Here is a 22,535-nt window from a genome sequence, read left to right on the forward strand (position 1 = left end):
TTCCAGCTTGTCAGAAATCTGGGTGGTTTTACGGTGGTGGATAATGTTTGTGAAAGTACCACTCATGTGGTGTCTGGCAGCCCACGACGGACCCTAAATATCTTGTTAGGCATTGCACGTGGCTGCTGGATCCTCTCCTTTGAATGGGTATGTGTAGCTTTGTGTGTACTTTACATTTTTATATGTATATATGTGTATGTATGTATATGCATATATATGTGTGTGTGTGTGTGTGTGTATATATATATATATATATATATATATATATATATATATATATATATATCTATATCTTTTTTGCTTGCCTGTGCAGATCCTGTGGTGTCTGGAGCACAGGCAGTGGGTTCCTGAAGAGCCTTATGAGCTGTCTGATCATTTCCCTGCTGCACCTGTAAGTACTTGCATATCTATAATATAGTGAATTCCATGAAGCCCGTTAAGATTTTTGAGTGTCCCCCACACATTAACCAAGGCTGAAAAATAATTGTAGATATACTGCACAGCTTGTTATTAGGATGTTGTTGTTGTTTTTGTTTTTTGAATCGTCTCATTGTCTCTTATCCTATGCTTTTCAATGGTAGTGTATCACAGTTTCTGTGGTAAGGGGAAACAGAAGTAATGCAGAAACAGAAGTAATGCCCACTATTGTAACTAGTTAACTTCATTGCACCATATGCATGTGTAATGTCATCCTCCATTACAGTATGTGTTATGCCGCTTTGCATGTATACAGGTATGTACTGATTTTTTTTTTTAGCATCACTCTATTTAAAATAATTCAACACTATGTTTGATGCTAGACATTCAACAGCATTAGTGCTCTTGTGATTAAAGAACAGACTTGAGGGTTTTTTTTTTTTTTTTTTTACATATCTTCTTGATTACATATGATTACAATCATCTCAATTCTCGTGATTTCTTTTTAGATTTTTAGAAACCTCAATAACTGAAAAACTGTTGGAGGCTATGACACAAATACAGCCCCCTTGGTCAAACCAAATAAAATACAATATAAAAACTGGTGGTTTTGTAATACCAAGATATTGAGGTTAAAAAGTAAACTCTGGAGACCTCCTGGGGTGTCTCAATATGACAGCCCTCCCCGGGTTGTACCAAAGCATCTAAATTGTTTTAAGGTAAAACGCATTTTAGACACTCTTTTTCTTTTGATTTGCTGTGCATTTCAGCAGGAAATAGAGAAGGGATGGGCTGTATGGCTATATAACCTGGTAAAAAATTTAACTCAATATAGATATATATATTTAGGACAGAACATCCAAGTTATAGAACCTGACAAAAGTGGACAGCGAGGCCTAGCTGGCCACTGCACAAATGTCTGCTATGGACACAGGAAGAGACCTGCAATGACTCTGAGTGGGAGCCTTTGAGGGCTCTCAGGACCACATGCAGGTCCCACGTAGGGACTGTAGGGGACCGGGCTGGATAGAGCCAACTCATCCTTGTTTTTCCAAAAATAAGCTGGGCAGTGAGGGTCATCTTTTGAGGAAAAGAGGACAACATCTGCCTTGTTAAAGATTGTTGACAGGGAGACAGAGAACATTTGGCAAAATTGACCCTGAGTCCCAAGAATTTCATGTGGCTGCAGGGAAAGATCTGTGATTTTAAAAGCTTGTCCTCTGACTTGGCCAGAAAGAGCCAGTTGTCGAAGGTAATTCAGAATGCTAATTCCCATCTAGCTCAGTGTTTTTCCAACATTGTTTTTGGGGACAATGTGAATTAATAATATCCAAAACATGTATAACATGCATGCATGATGTTTGTTGCAATGATTTTCGATAAGTTTACACAATTCTCCATCTGATGCGATAGTATAGCTGATGGCTACTTGGTTCAAATAAGCATTACTGCTGTGCTCTTTGAAAATGTCAACACTTGTTGCTACTTTATTTTTCATTAATTTAGCCACCGTATTGAATAAATACCTGGGGTTATATTTGTTTACTTCTAAAATAGACAGGATAGGGTCATTTTCCGTAGGATAGGGTAATTTCCCACCACACAATACGAAATGCCTTTAATTGCTATCTGTGTGGTGGCCTGTAAACAGTAGCCATTACAAACATCACAGGGCATTTATCACTAACACATGTTTCTCTAGATATTGGGCAACAGAGCAAATCTAGGTGATCATTGATCACTAAACAGTAGGGATGGCACAATACACAGATGTCACAGTTCCATAAGTACCTCGGTATGGGGGTACAACAGGAAAATAATAAAAACAAATGTCACTGTAATGTTTGGTTTCTTTTTATTTATTTTATTCATTAATTTATGCAGTCAATAGGGCAAATTTAAATTTAAATATCTTTAAAAAAATTAAATCAAAACATTATCCTGAATGTTTCTAGAAACAACGTGAATGTCCTGAAATGTGCATGAATACAACACATGATCTGTGCTTAAGTGTGCTAATGACTCTTACCATGAACATCTTGGAATACATAGCCTTTGAAGCGTGTCTGCTTCCTGAACAGTGTCAGGGAGATTGTTTCAGAGTTGGGGTGCTGAAGAGGATCTGCCGCCCGCAGTCGATTTTGATATTCTAGGTGCTATCTAGGTATTGAGAGCATATGTCGTAATTTGAATATATTTTTGAGATGGAAAAACTTACTTTTACAGATGCTAGAAATATGGTTTTTGAAGGAAAGATTGCTGTCAAACAGCACACCTAGCTTCCTAACTGATGAAGAATTAACAGATCATCAAGTGTGAGACCGTGTTCTAGATTATTAAATGTGGGGTTTTTAGGTCCAATAATTAGCACCTCAGTTTTTTCATAATTAAGCATTAAGAAGTTACTCATCATCCAGTCTTTTATTTCGACTTTGCATTATGTTATTTCCTCAATTTGGTGTGTATCACCAGGCCACAAAGAAATATACAGTATCTTCAGCATAGCAGTGAAATCTAACACCATGTCTCCTGATAATATCTCCCAGAGGTACCATGCATGAAGTATGAAAAAGTCTGAAAAGTAATGGCCCTAGTACTGAGCCTTGAAGTACTTCATATTTCACCTGTGAACTATAGGATACCTCTCCATTTATTGCTACAAACTGATAGCGGTCAGATAAATATGATTTGAACCATGCTAAGGCACTTCCACTAATGCCAACATAGTTTTCTAGTCTATTCAGGAGAATGTTGTGATCGATAGTGTCGCTGCGCTAAGATCCAATAGCACTAATAACGACACGCAACCATGATCAGATGATAGAAGCAGGTCATTTGTAACTCTAATGAGAGCACTGTTGTACTATAGTACATTTTCGAACCTGGTTGAAAATCCTTGCAAATACCATTTTTCTCTAAGAATGAATATAGTTGTGATGATACTACCTTTTCTAGTATCCATCCATTCATCCATCTATCTTCTACCACTTATTCGGAGCCGGGTCCCGGGGGCAGCAGTCTAAGTAGGGGCGCCCAGAGTTCCCTCTCACCAGACACTTGCTTCAGCTATTCCGGGGGAACACTGAGGTTCTCCCAGCCCAGCCGAGAGACATAGTCCCCCCAGCATGTCCTAGGTCTTGCCGGTGGGACATGACCACAACATCTGCTTTGGGAGGTATCCAAGAGGCATCCAGAACAGATGCCTAAGCCACCTCAGCTGGCCTGGTCAAATGCCTTCTCTAGATCCACAAAGCACATGTGGACTGGTTGGGCAAACTCCCATGAACCCTTCAGTACCCTGCAGAGGGTCTAGAGCTGGTCCAGTGTTCCAGGACGAAAGCTGCATTGTTCCTCCTGGATATGAGGTTCAACTATCAGACAAATTCTCTTCTCCAGTACCCTGGCATACATTTTCCCAGGCAGGCTGAGGAATGTGATCAGTCCAGAGGTACTGTCCTTCGCTTCCATGCAATGCTGCAGAGGTGTGTCAGCAAAGACAGCCCCACAACATTGAGAGACCTGAGGTACTCAGGGTGGATATCACCCACCCTGGTGGTCCACCAACGAGGAGCTTCTTAACTACCTATGTGACTTCAGCCAGGGAGATGTCCGAGGGTCCCCTGCCTCTGCTTCCTCAGTTGAAGACGCGTTGGCGGGATTGAGGAGATTATTCCTTCCACCACCCAACAATATCCCCAGTCGAAGTCAGCAGATTCCTGCTCACACTGTATACAGTGTTGGCAGAGCACTGTTTCCCCCTCCTGATGCGTCAAAGTATTTGCCAGAACCTCTTCGAGGTCATCTGATAGTCCCTCTCCTTGGCCTCAGAATAGGATCTATGAATTCTGGAAACAAATCTTTTAATAGTTTAGATGGTATAGAGTCTGACATACATATTGCTGGTTTTGTGATTTTAACAAGTTTGTACAATTCTTCCTCTCCTATGATAGAGAACGAGTGGAATTTTTAGTTAATCTATAGTGCATTATCTGATGTGATACTGTAGCTGACAGCTGCATAGTGACAATTTTATCTCTGATAGTATCAATCTTGGAAGTAAAGTAGTTTATGAAGTCGAGTACTGCTGTACTCTTGAGGAATGTTAGCATCTGGTGACTCTTTTTAGTCACTGTATTGAATAAATAGCCAGGGGTTGTGTTTGTTTTCTTCTAAAAGAGATGAAAACTAATCAGATCTACCATTTTTCTGTATTATCAGCTACTTTCCCACCAGGTAATACAAAATAAGTCTAGTTTTGTTTTTATCCACCTGTGCTTCATTTTCCAGGCTGCTCTCTTTAGGTTGCGAGTGTTCTCATTATATTACAGATATTGTTTTCTTTCATCTTTCTCAAGCATAAAGGAGCAACTGTATCTACAGTGCTAGAAAAAAGAGAGTGCATAGTTTAAATCAAGTTTTTCTGCTGTATTGGATGCTCAACAAGGAGTTGATATAAGTCAGGAAGGTTACATAGAAAGTTTTAGCTTTACAGAGTTCACACAAGACTAGATGGTGATCTGAAATATCATCACTTTGCTGTAGAATTTCAGGAATTTTAATATTAACATCCATTCCATGTGGCAGTATTACATCTAAAGTATGATTTCAAAAATGAGTAGGTCCTGATACATGTTGTCTAACCCTAATGGAGTTCAGAATGTTTAAGATTCTATTTTAAGAAAATTAATCCTAATGCATCTTTTTCATTGTCAACATGGATATTAAAATCGCCAACAATTAAGACTATATCTGCAGCCAGTACGAACTCATTTAGAAAATCAGCTAATTCTTTAATGAAATCTATGTGGTGCCCTGATGGCCTGTATACATTAACCAGTACAAATATGACATAAGATTTATCACTAGCACATGTTTTTTAGATAATGTTATATGCAGCAACAAAACTTCAAATGAGTTATATGCCTTCTGAGAAGTGCTGAAAATATTATGGATTATAGCAACACCTCCACCTTTACCTTTTAGACGTGGCTCAGTTTTATAGCAGTAATTTTAGGGGGTAGACTCAATGTATTAATTTGGTTTTAGCCAGGTTTCTGTCAGACAGAGCCAATCTAAGTTTTGATCATTGATCAAATCATTTATGTAAAGTGGTTTTGTAGAAAGGGATATGATATTCAACAATTTAAGTTATAATTTGCTTCTTTGTATTATATATAGTTTTTATTTGTTAAACATCAATTAAATTGTTGCTTTTAATTTGGTTTGCGTATTCTAATTTGAAGGAACAGACACAGTCTCAATAGTGTGATATCTAGGTGAAAGAGTATCTATGTGCTGAGAATTAACTGCCTTCGGGGATGTGAGGCGGCTGGATGGTTGATTTACCCAATCTGTTTGTTTCCTGACCTGGGCTCTAGTTAGTCAAGTATGAGCTGTAAGACTATGTGCCATATTTCTAGAGAGAAGAGCGGCACCACCCCAGGAGGGATGAAAAATATCTCTTTTCAAAAGGTCAGGTATGCCCCAGAAACTCATCCAATTGTGTCTATGAAGCCTATGTTATTCTGCAGGCACCCTGCCATTGAGACCTAGCAGTCTGCTGTGAATCTCATCACCCTGGAAAGCATATTACATGTCTGATATCGTACTTGTGAGTTCATACACCTCTTTAACATTATTTTTAGTGATCTCCGACTCCGAACATTAATCGAATAACAGTCTCACTGTTTTTACGTTTAGCATTAGCCAGCACTTTTAAAATTGCCAAGATGTCAGGAGCTTTGGCTCCCGGTAAACATTGGACTATGGTGTCTCTCACGTTCCGTACAATAGAATCGCCAATTACTAGAGCTTAGATATTGTTAGATTAGTTTGATAGATAGTATCAGTAGTATATAGATAATTAAGTTATATTTGATTGCTGTAAGGAACAGAGAATGATAAATGGAAGAGTGAAGCTACAAACACGCCTCGCAGTAGGCCTAACCAAATATTAGCACACAATGCTAATCTACAGACCAAGTCTTATCTGGATGGATCCAATATTTCTAAGTTAGTTCTTGCCTTACTTTCTCAGTGATTATTAGGTTCATTTGCACTCCTAACAGTGATATGAATTTGCTATCTCACCACAAAGGAGTCACGAGACAACCTTTTTCATTTGTGGGAATCAGTCTAGCATTCTTTCTGAACATTTTGTGAGATTCTTTGTTACCACACAATCAAAACAATAAACTTCTCTGATCTCTGTGTTAACACTTGTTAACACAGATCAACTATTGTTAACGTTCTCTGGCAAAACAGAGGTAAACCAAATGTTAGCACGTAATGCTAATCTTCCCTGCTTCTGCAGAGGATAACAAATTCTTCCCTGCCTAAAACAGAGGTTAACAAATATTAGCATGTAATGCCAATCTTCCTTGCCTAAAACATAGTGTAACCAATTCTTCCCTAAAAATAATTTTTTAAAAGATAACTTGGTTAACCAAACCATAAAGCTGTCTGTTAACTCTTCTCTGACTGTGCCGAGTTACATGTACCGGTCTGTAATGGTTCTTTGGATAGTTACACCCCATTTTTTGTTAAACTTGAAGTTTCAGTCTAGATTCAGGTGAGCAGCTCTGTTCGGGTCGCTGCACCCAAACTGTTGGAAGCTTTTTCATCATCATTTAAAAATTGACCAGGAGATTATTGGTAAAGCAGAAGTTCCTTTTTATTTCAAACTTGTCTGTGTGTCGCTGAAGTCATCAAGAAGTCTGCAAGAAATCTTCAAAAAATTCTCCAAGAAATCTAACTATTACCCAGCACAGTGGAGTATATAGGTTTTAAGGGGGAGGAGTACATAGAGGTGGAGACTATTGAAACAAAAACATGAAAATATCAAACAGGAACTTATCCCAGAACAGGAACGTTTCTGAGCCTTGATCTATTTAGCATACAAGTGTCATTCAAATGCATAGGTGCTATAGAAACCCTAAAAACAAAAGGCACAGTTGTACCTTGATATTAGCAATCACACTTAACTTGGGAAACCTGCCAGATGTTCAGAAACTACATTCTGCTCTTAGAATGTAAATCACAATATACATAACTTTTTTCCGTTCATACTGTTATATTGGAACCTATATTTAACCTTATATAAATTTGTTATTCCACAGTATCTATCAGTTGAGGCACTGAAACGCGATATCTGAGTCCCAGTTCAACAACTTCATCTGAAATGGTCTGAAATTGCTTGAATATGTGTAAACTGGCAAGGCAAAACAAGTACCAATTGTAACTTTAAATCTGTGAAGGTTAACTGTAACAGTTAATCCGCAAATCACTTGTGTTCTGAACCGTGGAGACTGAAACACAAAGCAGCATAACTACTGAAGATATGACAAGTCAGTTTTGCTGGCTTCAAATAAATTGTTAGTTTATCAAAATATTCAAAATCATTACTTCTGCCAGCTGACCAGAAAAATCTTTAGTTAAGCGCAGACCTAAAATATATGTGTGTACTTTATTTCTACATTATAATTTTTAATATTCCACTAAACCATTACACGCACAGATGCAATAAAAAAAAAAGCAACTCTGGATCTTCAGAAAAGCTTATATCGAAGAACTTAACAAATGAAGTTCACAAATGAACTTTCGTAGCAATAGCACTGTGCTGATGCACCACAATTTTATTTAAAAGTTGTTTCCTGTTTGTGCTGAACATCATTTTGGACATCTGTTTGGACAGTTGAAAGTCTTTCTAAATTTGTTGGTCTTTCGATATGTATATTTATCATGATCACATATTGTTTCATCTAATGAAACAAAACCACAAACATATCTTCATTGGTTTTTAAAAAAAATGAATTGAAGTCATTGATTCAGAATGACATGGAGGTGAGTACATTGACAATTTTAATTTGGAACATGAAGATTTTCCATTTGGGTAAAGTAAACTTTTAAGGAATTCCGTGGAGTCTGATCAGCTGTCAACAAATGCCCACAGTTAAGAAATCTACAAGAAGGTCAAAAGCACTAAACCATGTGTAAACAACAGCTTTATACAATAACAATTTGTAAGACAAATGTAAAGAATGTCTTTAGCATTATGCATTTAAATAACTCTTGTACCATGGTTACAATGAAAAATATACATTTCTGTAAATAATTTGGTATTTACAATATATTAATTACAAATAAAATAAGAAAATAATAGTTAATTTTAATTATCTATATATAGATTTTAGAAATTCTGTGAAGCATCAAGGTAATTGTTTACAGCTGTGTTCCCTTTACTGCTGTTAGTCTTTAATTACTGTCTTCAATCAAAGGAGAGTATTCACACTTCCATTTCAATAAAACTTGTCCATTGATGAAGCTCTGTTTTAATTTGTCGGTCACGTCTTTATGTTCAGTTGATTAGCTATTTAACACAGAAACAAAGCTGCCTTTGCTTGATGTTCTTAAAAAATAATTATTTATCAGAGGTGCATAAAGCTCAAGCCACCAACATTTTTCTTACAGGATAAGAAAAGCAGTGGCATCAATAATTATTGTTCTTTAGAAGTAGAGGCTCAGAAGTTTGATGGTCTTATCATCATAGTTGTGGCTTTTAGTGAATATGCCGAACCTTTCCAGTAGTACCATTTAATACCATTGAACCGATTGGTGTTCTGCCCCTGCTGGTAGTATACTCCATTGAGATTAGATGGTCCACAGGCATCAAACCACCAACCTAAATGATACAACAAAAGTATATTCTTAGATTAGGACATAAAAAAAAAACCTGGCAACTATCTATTGTGACAACACAAAACGTTGCCCATAAACATACCCCAGGCTCAGAAACAAGGATTTTTTTTACTTCATTTGAATAGGTTTGACAGATTTTAGACTTTGCAAATGGCTACTGCTTCAATATAAGCTGTTTTTAGACTAACAAGAAAGTTTCGATTTTTAAAACTTAAAGACAAATCTCAAAAGATTAAGGAAATTTCTCAATTCATGACCCCTTTAATGTCAGCATTTATGAGGGCTAAATTCCCAAATGAGATGATTAATTTCTGGCTAATTTTGCTGGTAAACCATGACATATAGAAATATTTTCTATGCAGCTTTCTGGGCTAGGGCCAAGTAGCAAAAGTTCGAAAAAGAAAACATGAAAAGATGACGGATGAAAGCTCCAAATCCATTCAAATAAGACATTTCTGAAGAATACAATACATCAGTTATAATAAGTTATTTGAAAGTACTCCGCTCTTACCTCCTGAAAGCATTTGTGAGCATTTGCAAACACATTTGTCGTTGTCTATGTCTTTTGCACTGAAATCACTTCCTGGCTGTCCCATACTACTTGTTCTCCCTGCTGTTCCACTGTAACCGTTGAGTTGTATCCTATAGGATTGGATTATAATAATACATTATAAATATCACTTCATTTTATTTATTTTTTTCTACAATTTATGAATGAGATGCCATAACACATCAACAGCTAAAATGCGTAAATCTCTAGTTGTTGGACATTTGCTTTATTATTTTCTTTAGTCATGGAAGATAGAAATGTGTAATAAATTACATACTTGGTCAGTAGATTTTTCTGGTCTGTCAAATTAAGTTTTAAACCAAACACTGTAAAGTGCCTATCCTTGAAATGTAACATACATGGACATCATACAGAATTGTCAGACATTAAAGATGTTCCAGAAGCAACAAAAATTTTACAAAGAAATTTGAAACAAGGTCTGTCTGCTACTGGCTAAATAATTTTTTCGATTTCACTGACGGTTATTTTTTTGTTGTTGTTTAATTTAGAGACTAATAATAAGTAAAAATAGGCAGATGTATTTTCACAGGAAGTGGAGAGGGAAAATTACCCAACTGTCTTTATGCACCGCGTCACCAGTCAGAACTAACGAAAGAGTCTTGCCGTTGAAAGAGTTTTTTTTTTTAAATATGGGCAATCGAGCCCTCCTGAGAAACAAAACTGTTAGGGGCTGTTCACATGTGGCATCTTTTCGCGAGCGAGGTCGTTAATTCAAATGTAGCCATGCAGTTTGCGCAGTGTCCATATAACTTGTAATTGTAATTCATTTTATTTAATGCATTTATAATGTAAAAATTTTTCTATTTCAGATAAATAGTGTTCATATCAATATTGGAATTATATTGTCAACCAAAATTAAGAAATATATTGTGATTATAAATTTTAGCAATTTTGTCCAGCCTTATGTGGGATTATACATTATTTGGACAAATTGTTTTAAAAAAGTTATATCTGATTCTCTTGCTTGGAAATTAATAAAAATTATGTATTGATGTTTAATATTAAGGTAACACCTTGCAGTAAGGTTCTATTAGTGTGTTAAGTAACATGAATGAACAATAAACAATACATTTATTACAGTATTAATGTTAGTTAATAAGTGTTGTTCACTGGTAATTCATGTTCATTCATAGTGCATTGACTGCTAAGTACAACTGTTGATTTTAATAATGCATTAGTAAATGTTACAATTAACATTAACCAAGATTCATAAATGAATTAATAAACTATTGTTCATTCTTAGTTCATGTTTATTATCGTAGTTAACCAATGTGAACTAATGGACCCTATTGTAAATTTTTACCATTATTAATATAAATTCAATAAGTTTTGTTACGTTCAGTAAAAGTGGGGTTATTTTATAGGCTTGTGTTTTTTAAATTCAGTATCATCAAAAAAGTCTTACAAAATTACTTTATATTATTTAATAATAAAATAAATAATCATTACACAGCATTTTTGGTTTCCGTTTTTGGCCAGTGACATAAATAATTTTCGGTTTCGACCCAGAATTTTCATTTTGGTGCATTCCCAATAAATAAATGAAACAACACGGTTCATTCAGTACTATAATGTATTGCTAATTGATTCAATCAAATTAAATTGGACAGTTTTAGCCATTAGCTTGTTGAGGGGTCAGGTGGTAAAAGTTGTTCAGGGGAACATGGGTTACATGACTATTACCAGTTTTGTGGCAGAATGAATGGCAGCGTTTACGTGGGTGTGAAACAACAGCTTATTTGTAGTTTCCTGCTGTTTTATTTCAAATTATTATTTCAGACAAACTCTGTTGGCTTAGATCTAGATTAAAGACAAATCTTTTTAACCTAGCCTACACATAACACACTAATACGCTTTTATTATTCAAATCCGTTAAAGGATTGCTAGGCTGCATGAATTAGACCAGGAACACTCCGCATAACACTCAATGTACTCGTTTATATCGTAAAAAGAATGGCATCTACACTAATATTAGTCTAGATTCGATTTGATTTAGAGACCTTTTTGCATTTAATAACAAATTGTTCAATCTCATCATTATACAGTACATCCCTATCATTGTATTCTCCTATTTTATACTGTTCAGTGCTTTGATGCAATCTGTGTTGTTAAAAGCACTATATAAATAAGTGATCGATTGATTGAATTCTACCGTTTTACGGCATATAGTATAAAACACACACAAAACTCAAAACAAGTCACAAAGCTTTCAGATATAAAAAAGCAAAGGTTGATTATTTACCTGTAATTCTGCTTCTCTCCATCTAGTGAAAACTGCTCATATTTTGAAAAGGCCTTATTTCCCTCCCAGTCTGTTAGTTGTATCCTGAGCACATACTGTTTTTCTTGTGTCAATTTAGAGATAATTTCATTCCCCAACCAGTGTTCACCTGAGATATCTCCAAACCCCTGAAATGGAAAGACAGAAAGTCCATGTTTCTTAGTGTACATTTACATTTAGTCATTTATCAGGCACATTTACAGAGTTAGTCTAACATAGAACACATAGTACGTTTTTTTTGAGTGTGTATAACAATTTTAAACAACTGATAACGATCTTCAATTGAATGACTACTAGTCTATCTGAAATATGTGAAAACTGAATTTATAAATGTAAATTGTGAATATATAGTCATGACTGGAAATATTAAAGTAAATCTGATAATCATGTCGAGGGGCTATGTGGATATTCCCATGGTGGAGAGAGTGGTTGCGGTGGTCCCACAAAATGCCGCCACCTGACAGAATCGCCCCAGGCTCCCATCCAAAGCCTGTGGGATCACAGCACCTCTGCTCTGTATGCCATGGTGATCTTGCAGGTCCACCATGCCAAAGCATTGAGAGTGGAGAGCTGCATGAGGGTTGCTCTGACCCTGTGTTGACACAGAAACTGCGTTTGGCGACTGTCTTTGCTCTGTGGATGAAGGTCATGTCTTCGTCCCTTGGAAAGGCGATGTATGCACCATCTAAGGCTCAACTAACTTTACCCGCTACAGGAAGTGGGCTTCAAAGAGAAGTTGAGCGAACACAGGGACTTGATGCTTCAGCACCAGAGCCAACTGGGAAAAGAGCAAACTTTCCCCCATGCAGATAATTTATTTTCTCGGTCTGGTATTAGACTAGTATGGCTAGTATTAGTGAGTATGACAGAGTGCCTCACAGAAGAGTGCTGACTTGCCTGAGTTCATTTAGCAATGGATACACTCCCGAGATGGGCATGGGGCAGTGGGACATCATGCCAGCTTCTTATCGCTCTTTCAGCCCATGGATAGACCTTGCATTTCTACAGGGCTGGGGTGCCACAGCATGTGGTCATAACCACAGATGCCACAGAAGCTCAGCATGATCTGTTTGCTTTGGCACGGACACGCTGGCACACAGCTGGCTTTGAGCCCGACGCCAGAGTGATTTGCCACAGGCTATGGTGAGCACTATTACCCAGGCTAGAGCTCCTTCTACGAGGCAAACCTATGCCCTGAAGTGGAGTCTGAACTTTGCATGGTATTAGTCTGACACACGTTGCTTGCCAAATATTGCAGTACTATCAGGTGGTAACGTGTTCAGGTTGTGGCGTTTTCCAGTCTGTCGTCATGGCATAATTGTAGTGACTGACAGACAGGGAACATCTACATTACCTAAGTAACCCTTGTTCCCTGATGGCAGGAACAGAAATATTAAGTCCCCTTGCCACAAACTTGAACCATCGCCAAGAGCTGAGACTTTCGGCTTCCCTGCAAATCTAATGAGTGGTTAAATCTGTTGCGTTTTATTTATACCTGTGTGATGGGGAGGGGCTCAGGGTTAGTTAACCACTTGCTAAAATTCATTGGCATTTTCTCTTAATCAGAGCTAATCAGGGCTCCAAGCAAGACCCCAGGTAAGGTAAAAGTCTATAAAAGTGATTTTGATGGCACTATAATGCACCATTCAGAATGCAAGCTTCTGGAGAGTAGATAAGTCAGAAGTAAAGAATGTAGGTAAACACCATTGCATCCTTACCAATGTGTAATTTTTCCATGTTTGATGAAAATCAACAAGGCCGTTAAAGCGCTTCTGTATTACTGTCCATCCACCTCCATCTGTCTCCATGTCACAGTAGGCCTGAAAAAAGAAGTGGTCTAATTTTGTAAATTAAATCTTGTCCTTCTGCATACAGTGTATCCCGAAAGTATTCATAGCGCTTCTCTTTTTCCACATTTTATGTTACAGCCTTTTTCCAACATGGATTAAATCCATTTATTTCCTGACAATTCTACACACAATACCCCATAATGACAATGTAAAAAAATGATTTTTTGAAATTGTTGCAAATTTATTACAAATTAAAAAAAACCTGAAAAATCACATGTACATAAGTATTCACAGCGTTTGCTCGATACTTTGTTGATGCACCTTTGGCAGCAATTACAGCCACTCCATTGATATTTTGGCAGTGTGCTTTGAGTCATTGTCCTGCTGGAAGATGAACCTTTTGGTAAATTCCAGGTGGGCTGATATGTGCCCTTTACTAAGGAGTGGCTTCCGTCTGGCCACTCTACCATACATGCTTGATTGGTGGATTGCTGCACAGATGGTTGTCCTTCTGTAAGGTTCTCCTCTCTTCACAGAAGAATGCTGGAGCTCAGACAGAGTAACCATTGGGTTATTGATCACCTCCCTGACTAAGGCCCTTATCCCCCGATCACTCAGCTTAGATGGCCTGGTGATTTCAAACATTTTCCACTTACAGATTGAGGCCACTGTGCTCATTGGAACTTTCAGAGCAGCAGAATTTTTTTCTGTAACCTTCCCCAGCCTTGTGCCTTGAGACAATCCTGTCTAGGAGGTCTACAGACAATTCCTTTATCTTTATGCTTGGTTTGTGCTTTGACATGCACTGTCAACCCTGGGACCTTATATAGACCAGTGTATGCCTTTTGAAATCATGTCCAATCAACTCAATTTACCACAGGTGAACTCCAAATAAGCTGCTGAAACATCTCAAGAATGATCAGTGGAAACAGAATGTAATTGAGCTCAATTTAGAGCTTCACGGCAAACGCTGTGAATACTTATGTACATGTGATTTTTCAGGTTTTTTATTTTTATTAAATTTGCAACAATTTAAAAAAAATTCACATTCTCATTGTGGGGTATTGTGTGTAGTGTGTGGTTCTATGAATACTTTCCGGATGCACTGTAAACATCAATTGTCATGCACTTTTTCCACAGGATTTATCATAAATAAACCTTTTTAGTCACTTTCTTAAAAACCTGAAAAGCAAAAGAAGGTAAAATTGCTTTAATTGAATTTAATTCTAATTTTTTTTTAATTAAATGGCTGTCTGTTTATAACTTCAGCAAGTCACACTTGAAATAATAGTTCAATCTCTTATTTAGTCACCCAATGCCACTCAAACCACACATTATTTTAATGTTTTTTTAAAACACAAGATTTTGGGCAGATGTTCATACTTTTTCATACCAATAGAAAAAAGTTACTTTTAAACAATGGCATTTGTAATATGTAACAGCATTTTTTTTATTGAACAATTCCTAATTTTCTTTCAATTTGTTGCCAAAGGTTTTTTGCCTTTGAAAATAGTGTAGACAGTTATGTAGTGGTTAGAGTTCGGGATTAAGACATGACTTGGGTTGGACTTGAACCTGATTCTTCGACAGCCAACTGCTCATACAATACAATTGACACTGAAAATTTGATCTTCAGCCATTTGTTTTTCACTAATTAAAAAAGGAGTATATGGTCAGAACAACACAATGGTGAATAATGAGAAAATGTTCTTTACATTAGGTTTGATTGTTACGGCATTTGCACTTGATGTAAGATGTTAGAGATTACCTTAAATTGATGTTTTGTATCGGGTATCGTCAATGAGTAAACTCCGCTTTCCTTGTTCCCTGCACTGAAGACTGCGGCACAGTCATTGTACTGATCTGGGTTGTCCTGCATCATTGAATTGCTGCCTGATGAAAAAAATGTCTTGTTGAGCCATGCTGGATGGTAGAAATTTGATTTAATTACATGGCTATATAATGCTTACTGTTTTGGTATAAAAACTGGTGTATATGGACCCAGTACCATTTTGCATTTTTGTTGCAGTGCCCACATTTACTTACTGTTTTTCACAGAATGGGGCCGTATTTTCACAAGATTACTATCAAGTAGTGGTGGAAAGATAAATACATATATACTGAACCATCACAGTATGGACATCTTGGTTTGGTGTATGAGTCCTTACAATCAATGCAGGCAATTCACCTTCAATCCAGAAGGTGGCGCCCGAAGAAATGCAACGTTGCAACTCCCAGCAGAACAGTGTTTTCAGGTGTGCAACTCATGGCATTCAAAGCCCACTAGAAACTGACCATGTGCTGATTCTGAACGCGTCTCTCACCTAGATTGTCCAAGGAGTGTACTTGCACACTTTACTGTTTGCGAAATGAAGCTTTGTGCTTGTGCATTCTATTTCTCTCATTCAGCACACATCCAAATATTCCATAAGTCCATATTTGCAATGTAACACATCTGAATTATTATTTATTATGCAAATTCTAGGCTTTGTACTGCAGTCGCATTCTAAATATTATTGAGCCACTTTGGGGTGTTTTGGAGGAATGAGTCAGGAAACATTTTCCTCCACTAGCTTCACGTAGTGACCTGGCCACTATTCTGCAAGGAGAATGGCTAAAAATCTCTAAAACCAGGCATTTGTATATATATATTATATATACCCCTGTGTATGTGTGTGTGTGTGTGTGTGTGTGTGTGTATGTGTATATATGTGGCATTTTGGTTTTTATAAATATAATATTTTGTATTATTATGTAATGTAATATTTAGTATTTTCACATCTAGGTGCCAAATGTAATTTGTACTACTGTTTGTTCAAAATAAATAAAAAGAAACTGAGCATAGTAGATTTGTTGCAATTGAAATTGTTTTGAACCGTGACTTCAGATTCGAAATTTGTACTGAACCGTACCATTCCACCCCTACAATCAAGTTTTGAGAATATACTTTCAATCAATCAATGTCAATCACTTTTACTTAAATAGCGCTTTTAACAACACATATTGTATTAAAGCACTTAACAGTATAAAATTATCACTAGTGCCTCATAGGGTTTTTTTTTTTTTTTTACTATGACTGCGCATATTATATGTTTATTGTACTCCAGTGATGATTGTTTTTATGTGTCTTTGTCTGATTAACAGTTGAACTTTTTCCACAAACATTTGAACAGCTGGTGAGCTGGCAAAATATTGTTTTGGGTGTTTATTTTGACCCAGGTTCCATGTGCGATAACAGTTGAAATGCTGATGCAAGCAGATGGTTACTTACCCAGAGAGATTGTGTGGATTAGGTAGTTGACTGTATTTGTTAGTTCTTGCTGTTGCTGCTTCAATGCAGAGTTATCGGAGGAGGTTCGGAGCAGTTGTTGCTCCATCTCTTTCATTATGTTAGACTGCTTTTCTACCAGCTTTTCGAGCTGTTCCTTTTCCTCTTTGAGGTTTTCTAGTTCAGTATTTCTCTTTCCTTCTATGTTCTCCACTCGCTTCTCCAGAACACTAAAATGAATCAAAAGAACAAGCTTTTAAAAACTTTCTTCTAGAGAGATGTTTTAAACTCTGAAAGGAGTCAGCAACATGAAGTATGTAGAAAAGTTCCTGTGACTTGAACATATTTTTGACATACTTAAAACTTAAAGCAAATTAAATTAATGAGAGGCAATGTGTGGCGGTGTTTTTAAGTAGTCCAATGATGTCTACCTGTTTTTTTCATTGAGTTTGTTGATTTCATTTATCTGTTGTAGAATTTCTTTTTCCAGTTTGCTGGTTGAAATAGAGTTCTCAAGAAGCTGACGTTCAAGTCGAGTTGTTTGGTTAATAACCTAAAGAGACAAATGAACATTGTGTTTCCCACAGAATTTATTTCAGATAAGACTCTGCAAATCATATCAGTATTTTGCAGACACTGAATCACTCTCTTCTCTGAACGTATTTTAACAGTTTTTCCAGTTGTTGTGGTCTTTCACTGACACTTTTACACAGTAAAACCATCTTCAGAAGTTCTCCAGAACATTTTGTACAGTATAAAATTTTCTCTCCACTCTTAGGTGTTTAAGTAGTGTGCTTTTAAAGAACTTGTATTAAAAGCCTGGCTTTTCATTCAATATTTATATTCTCCTGTTTCTCATTTTGCACAAATTAGGCCTCTTTTTAAATGTTGTGTAGAAACCATACTAAATTTGATCTTTTATTTCTCAAATATGAACATGCATACAGAAAACGCTTATACTCCTTTTTCAGATGTGAAATCTCAAAAAAGTCATCATCCAAATCTTTTCATTTAGAACAGCAAGCTGCAAGAACAGCTTACATTTTTTAAAACCCTGACATGAAAAAGCACACTACAGCTCAATTTGGATGGTAATCAGGACTCTAGAGTGTGACCAATGTGGTCGCATGTGTGACCTAATTTCTCAATGTTGTGACTAAAAAAATTCAAAGGGCTTATTTTAGGGGGAAAAAGTCTCTGCGACTCTGAAACTCTTCCTGTGGTTCAACACTATTGCACACCTTAGGCACATATCGTAGTCTAAACCAGTCAGAGATTGTAAAGGGCGGACCCCTCTCTCTGATTGGCCGTGGTCCAGATATTCCTGTACGCAAGTTAAAATTCTTGTGCTGCAGTTAGAGAGGTGAGTAGACTAGGCCCATTAGATAAACAGAGTGGATGAAAATAACGATTGACAACTAAGAATGTAAAGTTAAGACCTGATCCATCTGATAATAACCAATGCGGCGCCATCAACCCTCCAGGTCAAGCCCTGATCTGGAGACAGCATCAAGTCCCAGGTGTGTGTGTGTGTATGTATGTATGTATATATATGTATGTGTATATATATCCACACAAAGTATTCTCAATCGCGGATTAGTGCAGATGGATGAGCCCGACACATGTGCAGTGCCACCAACTTGACTTGCACTCTTTCAGTATTGTTCTCAAGCATGTGCTGTTATACGTGGACAGTCCTCGCCTTGCTTTGGCATGACACTGGCACAATTTTCTGTTTCTTATGATATGCACTTTCCCCACATCTGTAAACTTAGCCATTGCATTTCATATGCAAGCCAAAGTAACTTTCTGCATATTGTATATGCAAGTTGTATAATTTACATTAACATTAAGTGAAGTTCATGTAAATGACAACTAAAATATTTTAGTTGACCCAACAAAACAGTTTTAGGCAGCGGGGTAACAAGTTATTTTAAGTTGAAACAACTTTTTTTTTTGTGTGTTTATGCAATTAAAATGCAAATTTCAGTATTTAATATTGTAACTAGTTATAACCGAGTTAGGACGTTTTCTGAATTGAGTGAATGACTTCCAATTACTTGGTTGAACTAAAGCTTTTTGCAGCAGCTGATCCTATTCTAAACAATACAAACAGTATTGTTTAGAAGGAACTTCCATCAGGAGTGAACTTCCATCATCTTGATATCCCATCATCTTGGACATTTCACACAGTGTCACTTCTGACAGCATTTTGATTTAGTTTTAGTCTTTTGACTAAAATGCCATATAAATCGTCATATTTTAGTCATTTGAATTGTTTCTGACAAATGACATAATTGTGTTGGGAATTTGACAATTCAAGTGCAAAAAGAAAATAGAGCTCAATTCTGTGCTCATCAGGACCCAACACATACTTTTTATTGTTCTAGTTCTAGTAACTATAATGATCCTGATAGTAAAATCTCTTTATTGAATAATATCAAATAAAGTCCTCAGACTTTCATTCCTGTAACAGGAATCCCCAAAACAAGACCGAAATACACCAGAATCCTCATTTCCAGGCTGTTTGTTCAAGGGGAAGACAAAGGCTGCATACATTCTTATAACCATCTAAAACACATTACCATAAAAACATTGTACCAAAGTAAACATTGCTATAAATAGTCAGCATTAGTTCATTAGCAATTGTCTGGCATAATATATGCTATTCATTTATAGTTTGAAGCATGTGCAACAGTGCAGTTTTATAGTGCAATAAAGTAACAACCCTCACCTGTGCCTCAATAGTAGTGATTTTTCGGGTTTGCTCTGCTGTCTGATTTAGGAGGCTGGTCCCAATCTTGATCATGGTCACTGTGTGGTTTTGCACCGCATTATTTTGAATTTGGGCCATGTCTTGTTTGAGGTTGTCCTGGATGTAGTTCTCCAGCTGTGGATAAAATATTATTATTTGATTTATTTGAAAACTTTTGCCTTTGAAGTCAATGATACCACTATTTATCTCTCTTTTTGTTTTCCTATATGATACCACTATCTCCATCTCTTTATGTATGTGATTCTTTGCTGCTGAATGTAGCTTTTTCAAATACATGTGTAATTTTTAAATGAGGCTAAAGAAAATACAGCCTTAACTCAGCAGTCTTGAAAGCAAATCCTTCAAGGGTGTGTTGTCTTTCCTTTATTGAGTTCCTGAAATTAGCCAATGCTCTAACAAATTGTATGGAAATGAGTTACAAGATTCATACTCAATGCAAACATTTTTAGAATGCTGAGAGGAAAAGAAAATTGCAGTGGCCAAAAATGAAACCGTTTACTACTTCATTCAGCATAAATATTTTCAAATTTGTGACCAGTACTGTAATCAGGTTAATTATGTTTGTCTTCCTCTTTTGGTTCCACCATTACTTTTTGTGGAGATACTTTACTTCAAGGGTATCATGACGCATAATAGGAAATGCAAGCTGAACCAATCAGTTGTTTACTCCTGCTCCAAAGGATTCAACTGGCAGCTTGTTTCTTCTGTTTACAGGAAAGTGTGACTACATACTTACACAATGTTTGCTTACACAAAATGAACAGCACCTTTGCCACTTAATAAATAGATATCCCAGTAATGTGAGATTTTTATAGTACAAAGCCAAAAAGAGAGTGAATTTCTCTGACCTTAGATTGAGGTCTTAGAATGGACTGCTAAGAGAAAGAACACTTCTTCTGCCATACCAAAATATTGTTTGTTATGCTTCCAAGTGTAACGCCCTTACCATATTAACTTAAACTAACTACAACACATACTTAGTCGCTAATTCAGAATGCCAGATTGTCATAGGAAAGACTGAATTGACCCATTTTCTAAGTAGCCTTTACACATCTCTTTGTATCCTCCTTGGTTACTTCTGGGGCTCCTGCCCCGAATGTTTTTTTCAAAAGCCCAGAATATTTTGGGTTTGTTAATAGTTTTGTCAAAATGTAGTTTTTTTTTTTTTTTTTTTTTAAACAGCGATTATACAGAAATAATCCAAATCTCTCTCTCTCTCTCTCTCTCTCTCTCTCTCTCCATCAGCAAGCTCACGTCACACACACCACACTGATCCCAGTTCTACATAGAATATTCTGAACAGAATGTTGGGTTGCTATTACTGTGATAATTCATATAGGCCGTACCAACCATTGAGGTCCCTGAGGGCTGGACCTCTATTGTCTACAATAGTGTGTATGCGCATTTAGGATGTGTAATTCAGAAAGGATTATATAAAACATGGGAATGAAATTTAAATTATATTCCATTTATATTTGTATTTTTAAAAAATTATTAAAAAACAGTTTAAAGAAAGCGTAGTTTGCTTTTTGGGTTAAAAGTATTTAATATTCATATGAAATTTGAATGAGGTGACAATTAAAGATTAGACTGTACAGAAATTTAAATCTACAGTCTAATACACACTATACTCATAGCCATGTAATACTGGTGTTGTTAACATTAATAATTTGAGACTGAGGAAATGCTCATGAATATATCGTACAGGTTTTTTTGACCAGCCCTATGTGGTAGCATGCAAATGTACAAATTTTTTGCTAGTTAGGATAGTTGTTTTCATATCAACTCAAACTGTATTGCAGTACACCTTTTCAAGCAGACTCGGGTGCAATTAATTCTTTTTTCAAAGCAATGAAAAAAATAATAATTAACACAGACATGAAACTCTGCACCAAATCGTCAGGTCTGAAGGTGTTCTTAAATGAAGTTAATATACTTTTGAAAAGCACATTAGCTTTCTTCACAATAATAGAGACAGAGAAATGTCATACCTTCTGCAGCCATTGCGTGTTGTTCTCCATATTGGTTTCTAGTTGTTCCAGTCTTTGAATTGAGCTGTCATAGTCAACCAGATCATCGCGTTGCACTTGGTTGGTGTAGGTGCTTGAAGGGCCTCCACAGTCCTGTGGTTGTGGCAGCAGAAAGGTGTAGGTACATGCCCCATTCTGGATCTGGTACTGCTTCTTTCCTGTTGTATCTAAATTGCCTGTAAATGCTTCCGCAACACTAAAACAATAACTTAGTAGTAATAATATCCCAGCGTTCAGCATGTTTGTTCTAAAAAAAAAAAAAAAAAAAAAAAAACAATCTCCCTTTGTACCTTATTTAAAGGTCTGGATGATGTAAAAAAAAAATAAGCCACAGAGTCTCCGTGTCTACATTGAGACCACTGTCTGTGAGCTTCACTTATATGCCACCAAAAGTAGGAGGAGACAGTGTCACAGAAGCACTAATAGAGTATCACTTGCTCCCAGGCTGCTTGCACTCATCCCTCATCAGTTTAGCAGGCTGTTTTCTTAACAGAGTCTTCTGTGAAAGGACTGAGACTCCTCCCATGAACCGTGGCCTCTGTTTGAAAAGCGCTGCTTGGATAGAGGAGCATAAAGACCTTTCCAGCCAGACAGGATCTCTAATTAAACTCTTCCTGCTGGATAATTCTTCTCGCCTGTATCTGCTCCAATGAAAGCCAAGACAGTGGGAGAGGACGAGGATGTAATAGTTGTATTTGTTTTTTT

The 22,535-nt window shown here is 36.7% G+C and overlaps 2 protein-coding genes across 3 annotated transcripts in view; one reads left to right on the plus strand and one right to left on the minus strand.

Annotated features, from left to right (window-relative positions):
• The window catches only part of mcph1 (microcephalin 1), a 47,961-nt gene that overhangs the window by 15,095 nt on the left and 10,331 nt on the right, over positions 1-22,535 (plus strand). For both annotated transcript variants that reach the window (XM_043255746.1, XM_043255747.1), the window contains exons 12-13: positions 1-147; positions 314-391. The exon at positions 1-147 is cut by the window's left edge and continues 16 nt beyond it. In XM_043255746.1, the coding sequence (XP_043111681.1) occupies positions 1-147; positions 314-391 (225 nt within the window). The remainder of the gene's footprint in view (positions 148-313; positions 392-22,535) is intronic.
• Positions 8,219-22,487, minus strand: angpt2a (angiopoietin 2a). Its single transcript, XM_043255748.1, has 9 exons — positions 21,792-22,487; positions 19,759-19,914; positions 17,456-17,577; positions 17,028-17,254; positions 15,525-15,649; positions 13,685-13,786; positions 11,928-12,094; positions 9,626-9,756; positions 8,219-9,097 (listed from the first exon to the last, which is right to left on the minus strand). Exons 1-9 carry the CDS (start codon positions 22,068-22,070, stop codon positions 8,937-8,939), a joined length of 1,470 nt encoding a protein of 489 aa, XP_043111683.1. The 5' UTR covers positions 22,071-22,487; the 3' UTR covers positions 8,219-8,936.

This window comes from Puntigrus tetrazona, chromosome 13 (assembly GCF_018831695.1).
Source record: "Puntigrus tetrazona isolate hp1 chromosome 13, ASM1883169v1, whole genome shotgun sequence".
NCBI lineage: Eukaryota > Metazoa > Chordata > Actinopteri > Cypriniformes > Cyprinidae > Puntigrus > Puntigrus tetrazona.